The sequence below is a fragment of the Carlito syrichta genome, unplaced genomic scaffold (assembly GCF_000164805.1).
Source record: "Carlito syrichta isolate Samal-C Ts95f unplaced genomic scaffold, Tarsius_syrichta-2.0.1 Scaffold304554, whole genome shotgun sequence".
Lineage (NCBI taxonomy): Eukaryota > Metazoa > Chordata > Mammalia > Primates > Tarsiidae > Carlito > Carlito syrichta.
In genome coordinates, this window is record NW_007248650.1 from 326,477 (window position 1) to 348,645 (window position 22,169).

The 22,169-nt window shown below is 54.9% G+C and overlaps 1 protein-coding gene across 1 annotated transcript in view; it reads right to left on the bottom strand.

Moving 5' to 3' along the window:
• LTBP2 (latent transforming growth factor beta binding protein 2) overlaps positions 1–22,169 on the bottom strand; it is a 126,899-nt gene that overhangs the window by 95,732 nt on the left and 8,998 nt on the right. Inside the window, exons 6-14 of the mRNA XM_021713445.1 lie at positions 17,654–17,685; positions 15,996–16,106; positions 15,524–15,688; positions 11,378–11,484; positions 5,285–5,374; positions 4,428–4,479; positions 3,311–3,506; positions 1,895–1,983; positions 530–630 (exon numbers count right to left, since the gene is read on the bottom strand). Of these exons, the coding sequence (XP_021569120.1) occupies positions 530–630; positions 1,895–1,983; positions 3,311–3,506; positions 4,428–4,479; positions 5,285–5,374; positions 11,378–11,484; positions 15,524–15,688; positions 15,996–16,106; positions 17,654–17,685 (943 nt within the window). The remainder of the gene's footprint in view (positions 1–529; positions 631–1,894; positions 1,984–3,310; positions 3,507–4,427; positions 4,480–5,284; positions 5,375–11,377; positions 11,485–15,523; positions 15,689–15,995; positions 16,107–17,653; positions 17,686–22,169) is intronic.

Below are 22,169 nucleotides of genomic sequence, written 5' to 3' on the forward strand. Positions count from 1 at the left end.
AAGAAGCCCCGGCGGGTGGGGCGGGAAGGGTCATGGGCGCCCCTCGAGGAGGCTGCGCGCGGCCATCGTCCCGTGCCTTCGTGTCTGGGTCCTTTGGGATGCTTGTTTAGAGATGGGGGCTGCCTGTGTTGCCCAGGCTGGTCTCGAACTCCTAGCCTCAAGGATGCTCCAGCCTCAGACTCCCAAAGTGCTGGGATTGGGAGCACGAGCCACAGGCCGGGCTACTTCCGGATCCTAACCCCTTTTCTGTTACAGAATCTGGCCGGGCGGCAGTGGTGGTGCCGCTGGAAGGGGATCCTCTTTTCATAGAGGCATCGACAGGAGCCTCTGGATTAAGGTCACTGGAGGAAGCAGCAGGTGTGGAGAAGGGAGTGAGGCCCAGGCCACCTGCCTCTGGCTCAGGGTCGCTCCCCTGGACTCTCTCTCAGGAGTGGCCCCAGGGGACCCAAGAAGCCTAGAGAGACCCATGTACTCATATCCTGTGTTGGTGGCGAGGGGGCTAGGGTGCGAGAATGCCACCCTCACCCACCTGGGTACCCCAACAACCAGCTCAGATTTCCCCTCATCCCGCCCTGGAGCCTAAAGCCCAGGCATGCGGGTACCCTGGCACCTTCTTCAACCTCCTGTGTCCTGGAGAGGCAGCGAGAAGGAGCGGGGGGGGGGGGGGGGCACCATTCAAAGTCCCCACATGGAACAAGTCGGGCGCGGGTCACACCTGGCACTGGAACAAAGCTGCAGCTCCAGACCTCTGCACAAAGCCCACATGACTGGCCCTCTGACCTCATGTCCCTCCTGTTCCTGGGCTGCCACTGCAGCTGTCTCAGCCTCTCTCTGTCCCTTCAGCAAGCCGAGTCAGTGCCCACATTCCTCCACCTGGAACATCTCCCAGATGTTGAGAGCACACACCCTCACCCCTTCTCTGCTTGAGCATCACCCTGGAGCAGTCTCCACAGCTAGAGCTGCCTCCACAGCGCCGCCACCCCTAGGTCTCTCCCTGCTTCACCCTGACTGCTCTAACAACCAGCTGAAAACACCCTGTTGTTGGTCGGCTTCCTTGTGTGGCTGGTGTCTTCAATGGGCTAGACCGGAAGAGGGACAGTCAGGAGACTGCCCCACACGGCCTCCCCACCCTCAGTGACATTCAGGCAGAGTCCTCAGCTCGCCCAGTCCTGCCAGACGGTTTATTTCTATAACCAAGAAACATGACCAGACACTGAAAAGGCTGCTCTCCTTCACGTCAAAACCTCACCCGATCTAATTCTATCCCATCCAATGTCACACTCCCCCACCCAGGCCTGTCCCTCAGCTGGAGACCCTGCCGTGGTGGGAGTGAGGCCTGTTTTTCTGGCCTTCCTTCTCTGTGGTGGCTCCCCTGTGTCAAGGCTGGGAGAGGTGTCAGAGAAAAAGAAACCAGGTCCGATGTGACAGGTGCCCTGGGTCGGCAGGCACCGCATGCTGGTTCTTTCATGGGCATGTGTGTGGGGGCTCTCTCCCCCCACAGGACCAACACCATGCATGACCACTGCAAAGCACTCCTTGGCCCACCTCCTGCAGACCCACAGGCCCTGTCCCGGGGGACTGTCCTGTCCAGGCAGGCACAGCAGTGGAGAATGGGCCGCTTTTCCCTCTGTCCCTCCCCTCCCTGCCCCTCCTCACCCCGCCCTGCTCCTCCCATGCCGCCCCTCCCTGCCTTGCCAGCAAGGCCACTCCAGGCGGGCTCCAGGGTCAGAATTCTCCAGACAGGAAGTGCACACACAGTCTCTTCACAGATGCAAATCCTCAACTCCTCAAGACCCCAAGACATGTCTTGCTGTGGCTGTGCCAGCATCTGTGGAGGGCAGTGTGGGGATCCAGCCCTCTCCTTGCGGATGACTGGATTTCAGGGCTCCCCTACTGGGCCTGCACCTCCACACCGACGGCACTGCAGCAGACAGCCTGCCTGCACTGCTCACCGCTGTCCCAGAGCCCGAGCAGCAGAGAAACCTGTGAGGAGGGACGGCCAGCTGAGATGACACCTCTGTCAATCCCATCAAGTGGGAGGACTGGGATCATGAGACCCATTTTAAGAGAGGAAATCCGAGTTCTGGGTGGAGCTCCTGGGCCAAGTCACGTGCTAGCTGTGTCTGGGGCTGGCCCTCAAGGTCCCCTTGACTCCTATCCCTTGCCTTTGGGGACGGCACCCCTCAGTCCCCAGAGTGCTCGGTCTCCCCCGGGACACTGCCCTGCACAGCCATGGAGGCCACAGCTCACGCCAGCCTCTCCTCACCCAACGTCTGCCCAGCCCAGTTCTGGGCTCCGTTCCTCTCCCTGAAGCCCGCCCGTCCCTTCAGGAGCCTTCTCTGCCTCCCTCGCCTCACCTCGGAGCCCCGTGGGCCTCCCAGGGCCAGAAACCTTGGCGGCGTCTTCGTCCCTGAGCTATTTTTTCCTCCTGTGTGTCCAAGTCATTATTACCGCCCCGTCTGCTCCGTCTGCCTTTCTGGAAGCCTGCCGCCCATTCATCCTCGCCCTTCGCCTCGGCCAAATCCCTCACACAGACTGTTCCCCTCCTCCGGACGTCCCCCCTCTCCTCAGGGAGTGCAGTGGTCCCGAGACATGCCCACCCTGGTGCCGCAGGGCCCATCGCCTGGAGGGCCTCCTCCACAGCCTGGCATGCCCTGCCCGTCCCACACCACTCTCCTGCCTTCCGCCTTCTCACGGCCTGTCCCTCCTGCCCTCTGACTGTGGAACCTGGTGATGCCGCTTTCAGAATCTCCAGTCCCATGAACACTTGGGTTTGTGTTCGCCTATAGCTGCCAAATGCAAAGACCCTCCGATAGTCCCAGCACCACGCTGAACGCGCTGCTGAACTGACTCGATCCACCAGCCATGGGAGGCACTGTGGTGGCTCCATGTACAAATGAGGAAACTGAGGCTGGGAGCGGCCACTGGCTTCCTCAGGATGACACAGCTGAGGAGGAGCAGATGCAGGATTCAGCCCGGGTCACTTCCACCCAAGCCCAAGCTTCGAAGGCTGTGCCGTCTTGCCTCGACCCTGGGCTCTCGAGGTGGCAAGCCCCTCACAACGAAGGGACACCTTCCAGACCACCCCCACCACAGTCACCAAACGACCCCCAGAGTGTGTTCCCACCTGCCCTCTACCTGCCTGCTAGCCCATGATTCGATTCCCTGGAGATGTGAGTTATCAGAATCGTCTGGCCCCTCAAGCCTCCCTGCGCAGGAAAGGAAAGGGGATGGCCTTTCCAGGGAATCCCCGCCACTGCCAGCCCAGGCCCCTGCCTCGCTCCCATGAGGACTCTACGATGCCACTCACCCATCTCTTGGGCCTGGGGAGGAAAATCCTCTCTGGAAAGCCCTGGAGAGTCCAAAGGAGGGACAGAGATGCCAAAGGGAAAGGTCTGTCCGACATGCACACCCGAGGGGGATGGTGGTTGGCTGCACTGCCAGGGCAGCCCTGCTGCTTCTCACTTCTTGCCGGACTCCTGTTGGCAGCCAGAGACCACCAAAACCTGAGGTGATTTGGTAAAAGAGCCCCAAGAGCAAGGCCCGCATTCCTGTTCCCCTTGCTGGGACCCAGGCTCCTGACAGAATTCCAGGGATTTTTCTTCCTGGGAAGAGACTTGGACCTCCAGCTCTGAATTCCTCTCCCTGTGAGAGCTGGATCCCCTGCTCAGAACAAATAACTCACTTCCTGGGTAATCAGAGGGCAAAGCCACCGAGGGAAGGTCGAGAGAGTGGCCCCGGCACTTCAGGTGGGAGTGGGAGCAGCTCACAGGCTTGCAGACATCCATGTGGAGGTCAGGCGGGCTGGCCCGTGTGGCAGAGTGTTCTGGAAAGGGCCATCTCATGCCCCTGGGGTAAATGTTCCTGTCTTCTGTGAATGGAGCTCAGTTCTGAGATTGTCACATGGCTTCTGTCTTCTAATCTGCAGTTTGAAATAACGAGGCTCCCCTCGCCACTCCTCCTTCAGGGCGAGTCGGATGGCCAGCCCTGTTGGCCCTGTCATGGGAGGGTCACTGATGTCCGGTCCAGGTATCTGGTCACTGACATCTGGACGCTCACATTGTACCAGGCCTTGTGCCAAGTCATTATCCAGTCCCATGTCATTTCAGCCTCATGATAATCTGACGACGGCGGTGCTATTTCACCACACGCACAGGCAAAGCGAAGGTGAGGAAGGGGAAATGGCCGACCCACATTGCGAGGTAGTCCATGGTTGCACAAGGATACACGCCCAACTTGTCTGCTCCCAGACACTGAACCAAGGACCCGCTTCTCTGAAAAGAGCCCACCTCGGGCTGTGCTGCCCCGGGCATGGCAGGGACTGAGGGTGGCGCCACACGTCCCCTCCCCAGGCCTAGTCACCAGCGTGGGGTCTGCCCTGCTGAGTTTCAGGGAGTCCCACAGGGAGAAGGAGGGACTCGACTTACCCCACATCACGTCCTTGGCAGCTGCTGGATGAGCTCATCACACCACGACTTTCTTTTGGAAAAGAGAAGCAACTGGAGCAGCAGGTCTATCAGCCCCGTGGGGCAGGGGTTGAACCTCCCACTTCACAAGTCTGGGGCGGGGGGGGGGGTCTCTGCTCAAGGCCACACAGTTGGGTGCTGAGCTGGACTTCAGCTGAGCCTGGACGGCCCCATAGCCTGTGCCACTCTCACTCCAGATACCTGCAGGATGGGAAGCGAGCTCTTCAAATTCTCATTTCACCCCATCCTTCACCTCCAGCTCTGACACGAGCCTTGTGCATTTCACAAGCTCAGGTGTTCTTTCCTATTTACCTGCATACATTCCCTCTCTCTCTGGCAGGAAACTGGGCAAGAGAATCTTCTAGAACTCCTGGGGGCTGAAGGTCTCCTGTTCCCAGATCCTCCCGGGAGGACCACAGCGACTGTGCTCCACTCAGGGTGGCCGCAGGGATCCCCATGCTCCGCCAGGGGTGACTGCAGGGACCTCAGTACTCGACTGGGGGTGACGGCAGGGACCCCTGTGCTTGGCCAGGGATGACTGCGGGGACTGTGCTCAGTCGAGCGTGACCACAAGAACTCCTGTGCTCAGCCGGGGATGCCCACAGGGATTCTAGTGCTCGGCCAGGGGTGACCTGAGGGACCCCTGTGCTTGGCCAGGGGTGACCATACAGACCCCCGTGCTCTGCCAGAGGTGACCGTAGGGATTGTGCTCGACTGGGGTGACCTTGGGGACCCCAGTACTCGGCCATGGGTGACTGCAGGGACTCCTATGCTCATCTAGTGTGGAGGGAGTTGCCCGATGGGCAGGAATTGCATACGGGCTTCTCCTTCCAGAGGTGGCCGGGAGAAAGCCTGCAGCGAGGCATCGCACACAGGTCTATCCAGGATCTGGAAGGCTGCACAGGGACCTGAGGACAAGGACAGGAGGCGACTTCCCTTGGTTGCCACTGGGGTCTCCCAGCTGTCCCCACCTCAGCCTCAACGTGGGACTCAGGCCCGTTTCTCACACCCTGTGGGACAACAGTTGGGAAGGGCTCCTGGGGGTCTTTTCAGAACACGCTCTCCCGGGAGTCCTCAGGCAGCCTCCCACTCTTCAGCATGAGTGCGGAGAAAGGAAGAGGAAGGCCGGGCTCAGTGGCTCACACCTTTCATGCCAGCACTTTGGGAGGCCAAGGAGGGAGGATCGCTTGAGGCCAGGAATTTTACACCAGCCTGTGCAGCATAGCGAGACCTCGTCTCTGTAAAATACAAATAAAAATTTAAAAAAATTTTTAAAAAGAAAGGAAGAGGATGCTTCTGCCTCGTCTCCTGAGTCCATTCTCCCTGGACCACACGTTGAGAGTAGGGGCACTCTGAGGTTTGCGCTGGTACCCCCAGGGCTCTCTTGAGGACCCCAGTCCCTCAGGAACAGGCCTAGACCCCGGAGTCCCCAGGAAAGGGCACAGACACCAGGCTGGGGGTGGGGTGCCGCCGGATCCCAGGGGGCCTCCGCCGTCTGCATGACACATTCCTCGTTTCCGTCCACTGTGGTCTGAGCGCCTTGGCCCAGGGGCCCCCAGGAGGTTGTAACACAGGCTGGCCCCTCGCCCGTCGGGGCTCAGCAGACAAAAATTAAAGATCTCACTCCTCAGGAACTCACACAGACAGCGGGGCAAGCTCCGCTCTGCCTCTCCAGACAGACTCGGGCCAGAGGAGGCTGCTGGCCAAGGGAGGAAGGAGAGGCGCCTCCAGCTCTGCCTCCTCCTCACCCCCACCCCCAGCTGGGAAGCCCTGGCCACTGCCCAGTGCCCTCCCACTCCCCCTCTGGTCCTCCGCCTAATGATGGTGCCACCAGCATCTCCTCAGCGCCACCCCATTACTCCCCATCTCTGCCCAAAGACAAACAGGGAAGGTGAGATAGCCTGTGCCTTTCAGGAGGGCAGACTTGCAATCAAACAACCACATAGTTCCTGCTCAGTCCTGAGCAGGTCACTCACCTGCTCAACAACCTTTAATGGCTCCCCACTACTTTACACACCAAGGCCAAACTTCTTACTGAGCTTAACACACAAACCTGTCTCAGCCCTCCTTACCATGTGTGCAGATACCTAGAACAGTCTCACTCAGAATTCCCCACAGTTTCCTCTCCCCCAGATACCTTGGCTCATACCATATCCTTGACCTGGAATGTTCTTCACCACCCACGCCTGTGTTTTAACTCCTATCTCAAAGGCCACCTCTTCCATGAAGACTTCCTGGGCACTCCCTCCATCTGGAAAGCTCAATGCCTCCCCTGAGTCCCTGTAGCTCTGAGTGTTTCACACTGGAACAGCTGCTGGTCCTGGAGGAGTGGGAAAAACGTGGGGCTCTGCACTTCTAATCACAGCACTGTCACTCCCCAACTGGGTGGCCCGGGTCAAGTGACTCTGAGTCAGTTTCCTCACCTTAAAATAGAGACCCAATAGAGACCTTTCTGCATACAACACCTAGAGAAAGCAGCCGTACTCACCACAGGCACAGCACTTCAGGCCACAGTGGACTGACCCAGGGCTGAGCACCTGACCCCAGCCAAGGCTGTCAGTGGCCTAAGTCTTCTGTGGTCTGGCTTCCATGTGGACTTCACTGGTAGCTGGACAAATCAGATTCTTTCTGAAGATTGCACTGAGAAGCTTGACTTGGAAAGCCAAGCCTTGGGATTAACACAGAACGCTTTCTGTTCCCCGGAGCCCTAGTCCAATGGGGTCCTAAAGCTATGCAGCAGTAATACCAGAAAGTTGGAATGACTCGCCCGGGTCACACAGGTGGTCAGTCAAACAGAAAAGGCTGGGCCTGGGCTTAGTCTAGGTTGCAGGGGCCCTGTTACAGGCTCAAAAGGCCTGTGGCCCTGAACTGAGGCCTGAAGAAGGCTGAAGAGCCCCCAGCACGCCCTGTGGCAACCTATGCTGGGTGCTTGGGCAGTTTGGAGCCAAGGGCTGGTGCATCACCCTGCACCTGCCCCTGGTGTGTCTTCCTGGTCACGCCCCTCTCCTCTCTGGGCCTCAGACTCCTCATCTATGAAAAGAAGGATTTTACTGGGTAAATTCAAATTCCCTGTCAACACTGAGATTTTGACTTGAGGAGCCGACAGCCAGGGTGGGTGTGGATCCAAGAACTACAGGGTCCTCAGAACACGTGTGCTGGACAGGACCTCCCTGAGAGACCAGCCAACTCGTTCCCTCAATTCCTACAGGTGAGGAAACTGAAGCCCAAAGAGGGAAACGCTGGTCTGCAGTCACATGACCAGCTGTTTGCAGCAACCAGTACTCGAGTCAGGGTCTCCTGACTCCCAGGTCTTTCAATTCCTGCAGGAAGCTGGGAGCTATTTGGATGTCTAGGCCAGGGAAGCCAAGAGTCAGAGTAGGGCCCCAGGGCCTGGGTCTCTGATGGTAAGTGCAGGGGGTGGGGGTGGGAGCACGGAGGGGGAGGATGTGTTGGAGAGGAGCTGTCAGCATCTCCCTGCTTCTCACTGGCAAGAAAAAGCAGGGAAGGGTCCGTGGTAGCGGTTCAGGGAAAACGTCCCCTTTTTTTTTGAGACAGGGTCTGGCTTTGTCACCCAGGTTGGAGTGCGGTGGTTTGATCATAGCTCCACATAGCTTCAAAACCCTGAACCCAAGCAATCCTCCCATCGCAGCCTACCAAAGTGCTGGGATTGCAGGTACACACCACTGCAGTCCCCATCGCTGATAGAGCCCCTGCTCCCTGGAGTCTTCCTCCACCACACACACACACACACACACACACACACACACACACACACACACACACACACACGATCCACCACCCCTGCCTCACTGCTGAAACCTGCCACCTACAACCTTCATCCCCGAATGCTCACTGGAAGCCTCCACCATGCTATTCGGTGGGGCCTGGAATTCCTGTCACTGCCTGAGGCGCCTGTAAACACCTGCTTCTAAAACAGCCTGTTTGGCTGGGACCACGATGCCCTCCATTCCGCAAACATTTCTGAGTACCTACTATGTGCCGGTGAGGCCATGGTCACCGCCTATGTTACGGGCAGTGCTTCGACAGGAGATTAACACAGGGTTTCAGACTCTTTGGAAAACTGCTCCTCGTGCAGGGCGGGTACCGCTGGGGAGCATTACTCAGATCCTGACTTTGACTTGCGTCTTCAAGGCTAAAGAAGAGCTCACGTGTGGGGACGAGGGGGCATGTCAAGGAGAAGGTTACGGAAGGGAGAGGTCTGGAGGGGAAGGCGGAGTCCACTCATGGGGAACTTGGCTCTAGTGAGGTCTTCTCAAGAGGGACGATTCATTCCCCTCGGCAGGGCATGGGCTGATGTCCTCTGGTCAATGAGAAGGAAACACTGTGTGAGGAGGAAGCAGCAAGAGCACCTACTAAGTGCCACCTACCAACCCCAAAGCCTCCATAAACGTAAGGCCACGTCCACCAACGTGAGGCCAGTGAGCTTGCCTTGTCTAAAAACAACCCCTGGTCCTGCTTCCAGCCAGCGTGTCCCCCACGTGACTTTTCTCTCACAGGCCTGGGCTGGTCCCTGGGCTCCCAGGCTGCAACTCCCCAACCGGACTGCGTCCCTTCCTTCCTGATGCTTTCCCCAGGTGCCTCTACTACCTTTCTAAACCCTGTCCCCAGCTTTCTCCAGAGTCTGGGTTCCTTAGTCAGGGCCCTGTCCCCCAGTGTCACTCGCTTGGCCTCAGTTCCTCTCCGGTCCCACAAGCTCATGCTGAAGTTACACCCCACCCAGGGTCACAGCACACTTCTCCAAGCTCACCCTCCTGGCTGTGCTCCATAGATGGACAAGCCCCATGCACTTGACATGTGCCTAGGGTACCTTGGCCGTTGTCTGCTGAGCATTCTTTGTAGGGCATCAGGGTTGCCAAGAAGAATAAGGCTGAGGCCAGCCTCGGGGCACTCCAGGACTGAAGGAAGGGTAGACAACACGCAGCACAGCAGAGATCATGGCTGAAAGGAGCTCAGGGTGCAATGTGCATGCAAGGCCAGGACACAGGCATGTACAGTGGCTTACACATGTGATCCCAGCACTTTGAGAGGCCGAGGTAAGAGGATAACTTGAGTCCAGGAGTTCGAGATCAGCTTGGGCAACAGAGTGAGACTCTGTCCCTATAATTTTTTTTTTTATTTGCCTGCTGTGGTGGCCTGCATCAGCTATTCAGGAGGCTGAGGCAGGAGGACTGCTTGAGCTGAGCTCAGGATTTCAAGGTTGAAGTGAGCTAGAATTGCACTACTGTGCTTCAGCCTGGATGACAGAAAAAGAGCCTGTCTCTAAAAGATCATTTTTAAAAAACAAGGACAGAACACCCAAGCCAGGCTGGGTATACGAGATACTGGTCAGGGAGGATCTGGAGAAAATGCTGCCTGAGCAGGGTGTGGAAGGCTGGACAGATCTCGGTCAGGAGAAGGTGGGAAGGATGGTGAGGAGGAGTATAGGGGTGATCATCAGAGCCAGGCTCTACCCCATTTCCTTTTTTTTTTTCTGTCACCCAGGCTAGAATGCAGTGGCATGCTCATGGCCACCACAGCCTCGACCTGCTGGTCTCAGGCGATCCTTCCACCTCAGCCTTCCAAGTAGTTGGAACTACAGGCATGCACCCATCATGGCCAGCTGATTTCCCTTGACTTATTGTAGAGCTAAGGCCTCACCAAGTTGCCCAGGCTGGTCTCAAACCCATGGGCTCAGGTAACCCTCTCGCCTCGGCCTCCCAAAGTGCTGAAATTATAGGCATGAGCCACCACACACAGCCTCCCATTTCCTTTTTCAGTGGGCTTCCTGACCAGAGAAATTGTGCCATATTTTAATGATATGCAAATGAGACTCAAATGATATTCATTGTGGATAGGCTGGGAACATGTGGAGTCAATGGTCGTGTGGTTGGGCACACATGGAGATGTCAGACCGTCATTCCCCACACTGATGAATGCGCAAGGGTCACTGGGATCCACACCATGCATGGGACAGGGCTGTACAAGACTTCCTGCAGTTTGGATGAGGTCAAAAAAGGCATTTTTATCAAAGTTTCACATGGCATAGAACTGCAAGAATTGATAAAGCTGGATGATAAAAGCAAGTTGAGCTTTAGTAAAGTAAAAAGTCTTGCATCTTGGTCCCAAAAAAGTAATAATTTATTTAAGGACTAAAGAGTCTTGCTTGCTTTGATAGCAGTTCATGTGAAATGCCCTAAATTTGGGGAAAGGGGGTGGTTGTACAAACTGCCAAATAGGGAGAGTCTAGTGAGCCACTGGTCCAAGATAAACGAGCACCACCACCTTCCAAAAGGTCTAGTGCTGCTTGGGACAGAATCCTGGGCTCAAAGCAGGGATGGCAACAGTGCACTCCAAGCTGCTAGGACACAATGAAAGTTTTGCCCTTGATTCTGTAGCCATGTTTTAAATGCAGAATTACAGCCCTGAAGCCCATCCAGGAGAAGGTGGCCTAAGTGAAGATGAATACAGGGCGCAATTGGGATACCAGAGAAGTCTTGTAGATGGATTCTGGCAAGCTTTAGACGTTGGCAGGACACCTGGGTACAAGAGGGACCCACTTGCTCTGGGCTTGCATTCGTCATAGCAGGCTAACTGCTTTCCACACAGCCTCACAACAGTGTGTTGAGTTTTCCGTGTTTAGCAGGGGAAGGAGGGCTCTGCTCCACGGAGATCTGAGATCCATGAAAGGACTGGGATTCCCTCCATGATGAAGCTCCAGGGTCTTACAGCCATTCTTCCTTCTTCACACTCAGCCAACAGATGGGGAGATGAAAAGGAGGCGGAAGATTTCATGGGCTGTTTATGGTCAATGGCCGGGAGAGGCAAGCATCACCCCATCCATGTTCCCTTGGCCAGAGCTCACTTACATGGTCAAGACTTACATCAGGGAGGGCTGGAACATGCAGAGCCACCATGGGCCCAGGAGGAAAAGGCTGTGGACGTGGGCTTGACAGCTGTGGCAATGACAGTTTCGGGCTCAGAAGAGACTGCCTTCACAGTGAGACGAGCTATGGGCTGGCTACGGCCACACAAAGAGTTACGCACAAGTGTACTCAGCAGCATTACTCATAAACACCAAACTCTGGCTGTCAGCTAAAGGCCCACCAATGGCTGGGCAGATGGACAAAATCTGGCACATCCATACAACGCAATACCACTCAGCAGTCAGGAGTGAGCTGTGTACAGTTACATGCTACTACGTGGGTGAAGCTCAAAAACATTACGCTAAGTGAAAGAAGCCAGTCACATGACACCACGTATCATATGATTCCATTTATATGAAAGACCCCCAAAAAGCTGGGTGAGGTGGCATGTGTCTGTAGTGCCATCTCAGCTACTCGGGGGGACTGAGGTGGGAGGAGTCCTTGAGCTCAGGGAGGTGGTGGCTGTAGTGAGCTGTGATTGAGCCATTGCTCTTGCCTGGGCAACAGAGCAAGACCCTATCTCTCTAATTAAAAAACTTTTTTTAAAAAAGAGAGAGAGAGAGGTCGGCATGATAGGTCACACCTGTAATCCCAGCATTTTGGGAAGCCAAGACAAGAGGACTGTTCGAGCCCAGGAGTTCAAGACCAGCCTGGGCAACATAGCAAGACCTCATCTCTGTAAAAAACAAACAAGTTAACTGGATGTAGTGATGCATGCCTACAGTCTCAGCTCCTTGGGATGCTGAGGTGGAAGGATTGCCTGAGCCCAGGAGGCGGAGGCTGCTGTGAGCCATGATCATTGTGATCATGCCACCACATTCCAGCATGGGTGACAGTGAAACTTCAACTCAAAAAAACAAACAAAAAAGAGAGAGCAAAAGTATATTCCAGGGAGAGCTGAGGGAGGAGTTTAACAGAAAATGGACACAAGGGATCTTAGTGGGGTGATTAAAATGTTCTCATATTGATTTAGAGTGATGGTTGTACAACTTACTAAACATACAAAAAAAAATTATACACTCAAAAATGGTGAATTATATGACATACAAATATGGCTCAATAATATTTCTTTAAAAGTTAAGATTTTAAGGGAGATTCAAAGTTTACCGGTAAAATGAGCACTTATCTACCTAATCCTGAGTTGCACCCCACATCTTTAAAATGAATACAAAATTTTTTTTTAAAGAGTTAAAGGTTTAGTACTTGGAGGCTGGGAAAGAAGTGTCATCCTGCAAAGCAGATAATGAAGAAATACTCAAGTGGACAGAGGAAGTGGCCCAGAATCCAAAGAGAGAAAACTGAAAGCAGGAAAGCATGGCTAACTCTCGTCAGTGCTACCAAGATGTCACAGAACATGGACAGTTAACAGTATTATATCTGCCACAGCGGGGTTCACAGTATCATTCCAGATTCAGGATCAGGGACAAGAAAAAACATGGGAATGCACACACAGTAAATGCAACACACAGTAAATGCAACACTTGGATTTCCACACACAGTAAATGCAACACTTGGAGTTGTCCAACAGCAGGACAGACCCCACTGCTGAGTAATGAGCTCTCTGACCTAGAAGTATTCAAGGAGAGGCTGGATGGGGCATTGTAGAAAGAATTTCTACATGAAAGGAGCCCATGAAAGGCCCAGGGTCTTCTGGCGACTTCATGACCTCTCTTTAACCTGGATCTCGTCTCCACTCTTGGCCTTGGGCTCCTCCTCTCAGACATTGAGAGCATGACCTGTGGGAAGACAGGCAGGCCTTTCCTCCCGAAGCTCCAGGGACCTCACTGCTGCTGCTAGGAGTCCTTCAACCTCTGAGGGCTCCCTTAGGCTACAAGCCAGGGAATCCTGGAGGACCAGGGAGGAGAGACTGAAGAGCCAGAGAGATGGCACAAGGGGACCTGACCTCATCCTTAAATATGAGCCTAATGCCAGTCTTAGCCATCTGTGTCTCTGCCTCATGCTCGTCCGACCTTCCCCAGGGGCAAGACGTGGGAGGAAGAGATAACGACAACTTCAGGGTGTGGAGGGTCCCTGGGATTGGAAGAGAGGAGGACAGAAAGTACAAATGTTTTTCTCCTGGGACAAATGAGTTGGGGACCCAGCAAGTGGATGGATTTGAGAGGAATGTACACAGCCTTCTTAATTGGGGCTTGGCTGGTTTGTTTGATGCCCTGATTTGTTTACAAGTGGCCACCATGGTGCAGAAACAAAGCCAACATTAGGGCTCCTGGCTGTTAGAAGGATCTTGTTCTCAAGGACTTGGGAAGGAGTATGGACTGCCATACCACAAGCAGTGTCTGCCATTGCTCCACATGACCTGTGAGCCCATGGCAAAGGGGGAGGAATCGTCTTTGACAGCGCCCAAAGAGTCCCTGACAAGCCACTGTGCTGCCTGGTCACTGGAACACTTTCAAGAGCGATCCATTCTTCCACTTACATTTGTTGGACAACTCTGTGCACCAGACCTCTACACAGGGCTTATGGACTGTTCATTCCAAGGAAAGAGGAAACGGCCCCAAAGCTGCCAGGGACATGCCAACCCAGGCGGGTGACACTGCTGGAGGAGCTAAGTGCACAATTCAGAGCCTGCCTTATGAAGTCCAACCAGACAGTCTTGCTTGCCTTTGGCCAAGAACCCCAGCTGGGGAGGAAGAAGCAGGGAGCAAGAGACAGCAGCAGTATGTGTTTCTCATTGTGTGGATGGCAGTACTGATATCTGGATTGGTGCATGCCCCGCTGGGGGCATCCCCTGTGACAAGGAGCCAGAACTATGGTGCCTCCTGACACCATATCTCTGGGCAGGAGGAGCCAGGAGCTTCCCAGCATGTGGGGTGATATATGCAGTGTCAAGGGGGAGCCTCAGCAGAACCACAGGGTCTAAAAAGGCCTCAGGGGCTATCCCGCCTGCAGCCCCTCCACGTCCTCCATTCCCCATCAGCCGTCCTACGTTGCCCCCCAGATCCCAATGGACAGAGTGTTCCAGGTTTTGCCTTCTCTGGTCCTTTCTTCCACATGCCCTGAACACATGGGAACCCTGGAGACCATCAGACTCACAGATGATGGAGTCCCCACTGCTACACGGAGCAGTGCCAGCAGCACAGGTCAGCTGGGGACAGTGGGTTTTGAGCATTTTAAGCGTAACTCACAGTAAGGAGTGCATCCTACCACATGACTGGACACACTGGTGGACATAAATCTGCAATTGAAACCCTTGCCACTGTGATGCCTCCTCAAAAGAGGTGTGATTTCTAGACCTTTTAAATGGTTTTTCTTCTTTAGAAATGGGATCTTGCTGTGTCATGCAGACTGGTCTTGACTCCTGGCCTCAATTGATCCTCCTGCCTCATCCTCCCAAAGTGTTGGGATTACAGGCAAGGAGCCACCGTGCCCTGCTGCTTGTGTTTTGTGGCATTCCAGTGCTCACCTGGCCTAGAGGTACAGGCTTAGTTGCTGGAGTCCCAGACAGGGGTTAGAATAACTCGGGGCAAATCTGGAGGGCAAGGATAAATAAGCAGCAAGGACAGACAGCACATATACCCCCAGAGAAGGCCTTGAAACCCCTTAACCCAGAGAAAAAGAGAGCAAGAGAAGACCTGTCACATCTTCATGCACACCCAGACAGTTTTTCTGTTCACTTGTCTGTTCTGCATATAGGGCAGAGAGCAGTGTTCTGCATGCCACCAAGGATAGTGTGAAGGGGAAAACTGCACTGGAAAAGATGTTGGCTCAGCCCAGGCTTGGTGAGTGAGCATAGGGTGCAAGGACAGCAAAGGATCGGGTATATTTAACCAAGGTCCATGTGACACTTCTCATTAAAGGCAAGGGGAAGTCAGCTGTCATAAAAACCTGGGATGGTATTAATGAGTTCCAGGAGACAGGGGAAGGGCTGGATGCCTGAGGAGGTCCCATGCAGCCTGGGGTTCAGGACCTCTCGGGCTTGCCCCACAGGACCAGCTTGCAAGCTCTCACCTTGGTCCAGAGTTAGTAGAGGGAGGTTTGTCTAGATCCACAGGTGGCCCAAGAAAAAGGCCTCCCAAGTCCAGACCCTGAGAGCCAAGCCAGGGAGCAACTTCCAGAGATGGGGAGAAGGGACCCACACGAGGCACAGGCAAAGGAGGAGGCCTCGTGCTGCACCGAAGGCTCTGGGAGCGGGAAGCGCACAGGACTGGGGGCGAAGGGGCTGTGGGCCCAGTGCGGGGCAGGAGGAGGCCGGGCGCCTTCATGCCTGCGCTAATGAGCTGGAAGGGACGGAAGCGGCACAGCGTGTGAGGCCAGCAAGGGAAGATCCTCCTGTGCCAGCTGGACGGGAAGGACGGAGCGGGTGGAAACAGGCCTGTCCCTCCCCACACCCTGGGTTCTCAAGCTGGAGGCTGAACCTTCCAGAAGGGGCCAGGAGGTGAGGGCTGACCAGATGAGGCTGAAACAAGATCTCCTGGGGGAAGGGGATTAGAAAGATGCCAAGGGACTGTGGCACAAGGGGAAGGGCCAGGGGCTGCAGAGACGCCTGTCAGCCCGGGGCCCTGGGCTGGGGTGGGGGGTATTGTCAGCTGCAGCTACAGGCCCCCAGGAGAGCAAAGCAGAGGCAAAGGCCAGACCATCGACTGACTTAACGAGGGTGGGCAGGATAGGCGAGTCTAGCCGGCCCTGCCAGGGCTGCAGAAGTGGCCACGAGCACTCGCAGACTGTAAACACCAGGCGCGAGGGGGCTTGTCTGGGTCTGCGAGGATCTGGCAGGTCTGGCCAGGGAAGGCCAGGGTGGAAAGGAAACCTGAGCCTGGCATCTCTGCAGTGGGCTGCACTGAGACCTGGAGGAAGGGTTGCCTTGGGAGCCCCAAGGACAGCTCAGGAAGTCTCTAGAGCTGGGAGCTGGACCCAGCCCCAGACAGACAGCTGGGACTGAGTTTGTGTATGTCGGGGCAGTTCACTTCAGCTGGTGGTTCTTCCTCTCTGGGGTCCAGGATCCAGGACTCGAGAGTGGCACTTCTGTTAGACCTGGGCGTGGTGCTAGACATGGAGGGGAGCTGGATCTGCCTCCCAGCACCACAGTGGGGCAGGGCAGTTGTATAGATGTTTATGGAGAATCCACATTAACTTTTCACACGTAGGGTGACTCCTCCCAATGGCTTCCATAGGGACCTCACCTCCACCCCATTTCTGGTATGGAAAATTCCCACCAGAAGCAGAGCCTGTGGGCCCACTATGACCCTCTGTGCCCTCCTTGTTCAGCACTGGTTGCAGGTTAGAACATAGGCTGTGACCAGAGACACAGTCCTTTCCTCTTGGGGCCTCATAACATAAGGGGACTGGCCCCTCTCTGCACCCAGCGGTTTTCATGGGTTATAGCCTTTGCTCGGCCTATGGTTGTCATGGGAACAGCACAAGGTAATGGGGCACCAGCAGGCAGAGTGCCACCTTTGGCTTCTGACCATCGTGGGCTCTGTCCATCTGGTCAGCATCCCTCCTCGCTTATTCTGGGGCCAGCATCTGTTTTTCTCTGGGAACTGCTCTTCCCATGTGACGGGGCAGCCAACTGCAACACCTGCCATGGCACAAACGGCCCATGCTGCCATGGCACACACGGCCCATGCTGCCACATGATATGACATGAAGCAGAGACACCCAGTTATAACCAAACCACCCAACAACAACTCCCACAAAAGACACGGCCCCAGAAAGGTCCGAGAGCCCTGTTGCTACCTAGATTCCTGGCCTGCTTAGTACCCATTTGCTCAGTTCTTATTTCTTTCCTGTTTGCTCCTGAATCTGTCTGGTAACACTACTCATTTATTATGTACAAATCGGAGTCCTTGTTATTGCTTGCAACCAAAGAACCCTAATTTACACACAAGCCAAAAGAGCAGAGCTGGGAGGACAGCAATCCTCTCTCCTTTGGGGTCCCAGGACAACAGGCTTGGCAGCTCATGTAGGCAACGTGGGGGTGGGCTCTGTCTGCTCCACAAGACTGCGACCACTAACAATTCAACACATTTGTACCTCAGATGCCTGAATCAACTTTACACACTCCAGGTGCTCAGTGGCACTTAGTCAAGACCGCACAGCTTAAGGCAGGGTACTCGAGTGGGAACACAACCTCATAGGCATCAGGGGATAATACTTAGAGGACAGAGATAAACAACTGCCCAGCAGGCCAGTTCCTGACCAGGCAATTCCCACTGCATGCAAGGGGCTGATGGGTGTCAGGGGAAGGGCTCAGGGTTCGTTTCAGAGTATGTTAGGGAAAGTTCACTCTATCCCCTGACACACTTCTTCCACTTCTTCACGAACACTCCCGATTCCTGAAACAAGGGGCAAAGGCACTCAGTCAACACCGAGCCATGGAGCTAGAAAGGCATCTGCCCTGAAGGCACAGGCAATGGTTTCATTTACTCTGAAGCATAGATGATGGACGCAGACCCTTTCCTGAGAGGAGACCTTGATAGGAGAGAAAAGTCAGGGGACCTAAAGGTCTCAGAGTGTGGACAGTAAAAACAGATTTGCAGGTGGAGCATGAGAGAGAGAAAGAACTAAAGAGAAGGCTGGGACCCAGCATGCAGATACACATCAGCATTGGCTGCAGGTCCTAGTAGCTGGCTGCAGCACACTCACGTAGGGGAAAAGGATTTACTGGGAAGACGCAGGGCATGAACGGAGGTGCTCAACACCCAGGCCTGGGAAGGCTGGGACCAGGACAGTCCCAGGGGTCCGGCTGGTGGGAACTCACGTGCTGTCTGACTGAGGGTGACTCCTTCTGCTGTTGGTGGTGATTCCCATTCAGATTCCCCAGGGAAGAGTTTGCTAGGCCTTGGGTCCTGTGCTTCCCCTTTGGGAATGGAAGGGTGGGAGAGGCTCAGGGCTGGCAGTGCCCCCAGGAATGCATGGAATTGGGGAACTGGAGTTCCCCAAAGGAAAGCTGAGTTTCTGTTCTCTGAGGAAGGGGAAGGAGCGCCAGACGTATGCACACAGCAGATGTTCACGACACATGGGATGTCAATTAGAGAGATGAGGTGGTTGGGAGGCTGTGGGAACTTCCAGGACACTCCAGAATCTGCCAGAGGGGCCGAGGCTCCTGCTCCAGCCCTGGACTGCCTCCCTCTCCCACTATAGCTCAGAAAAAGATGCTGTTTCTGTTCTCGACAGCTCAATAGACTCATCTCCTTAGCGCTCAGTCACACCCGGCTCCTGCTAGAATAATCACCAACCCACCTGTTCCCCACACAAGAATCACAGCCAGTGGACTCACATCTGGCCTGGAAAAGACATGCCTGGACATCTCCAGGCTGCTTGGAACAGGCTGGGACAGAACAGAATTAGCCACTGACACTAAGGCAAGGAAACACCTGACCCAAGGGCTGTGGTCCCTGGGGCCTGAGTAGCCGCTTGCCCCTCCTGTGCAGGCAGCTCCATGGACAAGGCCCGAGATAAGCAAACCCTCAAGACACAGGGGAGGTTTACCCTGGGGCCTGTCTCTTTCTCCCACCCCCACCTGCCTTTCTGGTGGGCCCAGACTACTGCCCTGCCTTTCTTGAGATCTCTTTATTCTTCTTCCCAGTATTATCCATATCGCTCCCTTCTAAACACCCTGGATGTTAAGATAAGGCCAAGTAAGGTTTCCATGGGGAGGGTCAGCAATATTTTGGCAGTGAAAGCAACTACATCCAAGTATTAAGGCTATAGATGCAGAACTAGAGGGAGCCCTCTGGGCTAGTGGTTCTCAGCCAGCTTTTGTTTTTGTTGTTGTTTTTTGTTGTTGTTGTTTTTGAGTCAGAGTCTCACTCTGTTGTCCAGGCTGGAGTGCAGTGGCATGCTCATGGCTACCACAGCCTCAACCTGCTGGGCTCAGGTGATCCTTCCACCTCAACCTTCCAAGTAGCTCAAACTACAGGCATGCACCACCATGCCCAGCTAATTTTTTATTTATTGTAAAGACAAGGTCTCACCATGTCGCCCAGCCTGGTCTCAAACCCGTGGGCTCAGGCAATCCTTTTGCCTCCGCCTCCCAAAGTGCTAGGATTATAGGTGTGAGCCACTGTGCCTGGCTAGCATTTATTTTTAAGCAGCAAAATCTTTGCACAGTGCTTCAGCATTTGTTGGATGCCTACTATGTGCTAGGTGCTGGGCTGGGGAGATAGCAACATGCAATACAGACCAGATCCCTGCCCTCTTGAGCTTCTGGTCTAGTGGGAGAGGTAGACACTGAGCAAATAATTGGGTAAGCAAATCGGTCTTGAGTTACAGTAGAAGTAGAGCTAGGATAAGGTGGCCTGATACAGATGTGGGGAGTCAGGGAAGGTGTCCCGAAGGAAGGGACTTCGGAGTTAAGATCTGAAGGGGGCAGAGGAGTTAAGAGGAAGAGGAAGGTGAGCAGGAAAGATCATGAGAAAAACCCAAAGTAGGAAGGCTTGTGCTGGAGAGACAGAGACCGCTCATCCATCCATTGCCATCTCCACTTGGGAAGACTGAGGCCTAACAGTCCTCCACCTCCCTGTCCCCTGTGCCCTCCCTGTTAACCTGGGCAGCCAACCAAGCCTCCTGGAGAGTGTGATGAGGACCCAGGCTCCAAGGACACTGTGCATCTTAGTGTGTCAAGAAGAAGGGGACAACCTCAAGAGCCAGCCTGGAGCTCTGGCATGAAGGATGGACCTCCTGCCTGCCCCAGGCCCTCAGTCTGTTTCCCTGTGCTGGGAGAGTCCCCGAATTCCCTGGCCTGTCCCCATCATTCACCCATGGCCCAACAGGCCACCAGCCAGGACAGCAGATCCCACTTAGCTCCCTCAACATTCCTCTTTCCCAGGGAGTCAGGGTCAAGTACTTTCCCAAGCCCTGGGGATGGCAGCACCTCCTGATATCTGCTGCTTCTGCCTGGCTGGAAGGGTGGCCACCAGGCAGACAGAATGGAGGGAGAGCAGTCAGCAACCCTCAAAGCAGGGCTGCCTGGGGAAGGGCCCAGGGAGGGGACCTGACGTGTATGGACAACCTCAGCCCCGAGGAGCAGAGCAGAAAGTCAGTGATGGGAGAAAGGCTTGCAAAGCAGAAGTCTGAGCTGAAGCTGTCTGCCTCGAGAAGGCTGAAATATTCCTGCCTCAACCCAGCTGGTCCTCAGTCAACTAACTCTGGGTCTAGCCGCCTTGGAGACCTCCCCCCATGGCCTGTCTGTAGCTCCTGGGGCAGAAGCCAAAGGCAGCCGCCAGCTTCAGACAGTAACCGAGCCAGGAGCCCCCCAGCAGTTGGTCTGCAGACCCTGAGTGCTCTCCTTCGGGTCAGCACGTGGGGACTGGGTACAGACCGCCTGAGGAGGAAGGTGGCTCAGTGGCTTCGAGGGCCACCAGCCCTTCCTCTGCGCAGGTTGCACAGACCCCACGGCAGGACTGCAAGGAGTCAGAGGCCAGGCAGTTCGGGCTGCAGGGGAAGATCCAGAACGAGGCAGAAGCACTCCTCCCCGCCAGATGGGAGTCCTGCAGAGAGGAAAGTCTCTGGGTCTGGGAGGTGGTTTCATCAGTCATGGCTGGCCTGAGACACAAATGCAACAACAGCCTCCTCCTTCCCAGCTCTCCTTCTGCTCCCACCTGGCACATCGCTCTGTGGGTGTCCGGCATCTGTATCCTCCCCGAGGAAGGCAGTGGAGAGGAGAGAGGGAGCTGGCGCCAGGCAGCCTGGATTCACACCCAGCTGCTCCCCATTTCGGCTCATGCCCTTCAGGAAAGATCCAAGCCTCTGAGACCCGGTTCTTCCTCTGTGAGAATGGGAGGGTAAGGTTTTCACAGCTCTGTAGAAATGACTGAACAAGAAAACGAAGGGCACTCCTGATGGGACAAGGGGGGAGGAGGGGACATGGGGACGTGCTAGTGGAACTATAATCTTCAAACGAGGATCTCAAGGAGTGGGGGAGCTTCAAAAGCTTCAAACCCCATTTCCAAGTTTGAGGCTGAGCTGGACGGCCGGGGGGCAAGGACCCAGAAAGGAAAAGTTGTCCTCTATTAAAAAGCAGCAGAGAGAGGAAGTCAGATCTCACCGTGTGTCGCCAGGCTGGATAGACAGCGTCTCTCAGAGGAAGGGCTGGTGGCCCCCGAAGCCACTGAGCCACCTTCCACATCAGGCTGTCTGTACCCAGCCCCCATGTGCTGGCCAGCCAGAGAGCACTCAGGGTCTGCAGACAGATGGCACTAGCTCCTTCAGCATCACCTCCCAACCCCACAACATGGTCATGGTGGGGAATCTCAGTGGAGGATGGCCAATCAGAGTAGAAAGCACCCACCTCCAGGGCCAGAGCCTAGGACAAAGGCCACACTGAACATCATCATAGACACCATAAAACAGGAAGAGGCAATATTTGCTGAACACACACTATTTGCCAGGCTTTGGTGTTAGCTGTATGTGTATATTAGTGCATTTAATCCCCACACCAACCCTATGAAGTTGACAGCATTACTATTTATACGTTATAGGCAAAGAAACTTAGGCACAAGGTGCCTTGGGGGCTTAAAATCTGCTGGGGAGTCAAGACTATGGGTGAACACCCCCATGTGAGAAAAGAGCAAGAGCTGAACTATGCCTCAACATCTCAAGTAGCCCACTTCTCAGGTTCGCGTCACTGTCTGCCTCCGCTTCTCCAGATTTCCAGTTACCGCCATGGTGGCCAGGTCCGAGGGACAACCCTCATTCACTGTTAATTTTCCCCAAAATTCAGCCAAAGCAGGGTCAGAATTTTTCAAAAGAAGCTTATCTAGAAAGCTTAGAGGACAGAACAAAATAAATGTATAAAAATCTGGGAAGTGAGGCGTAT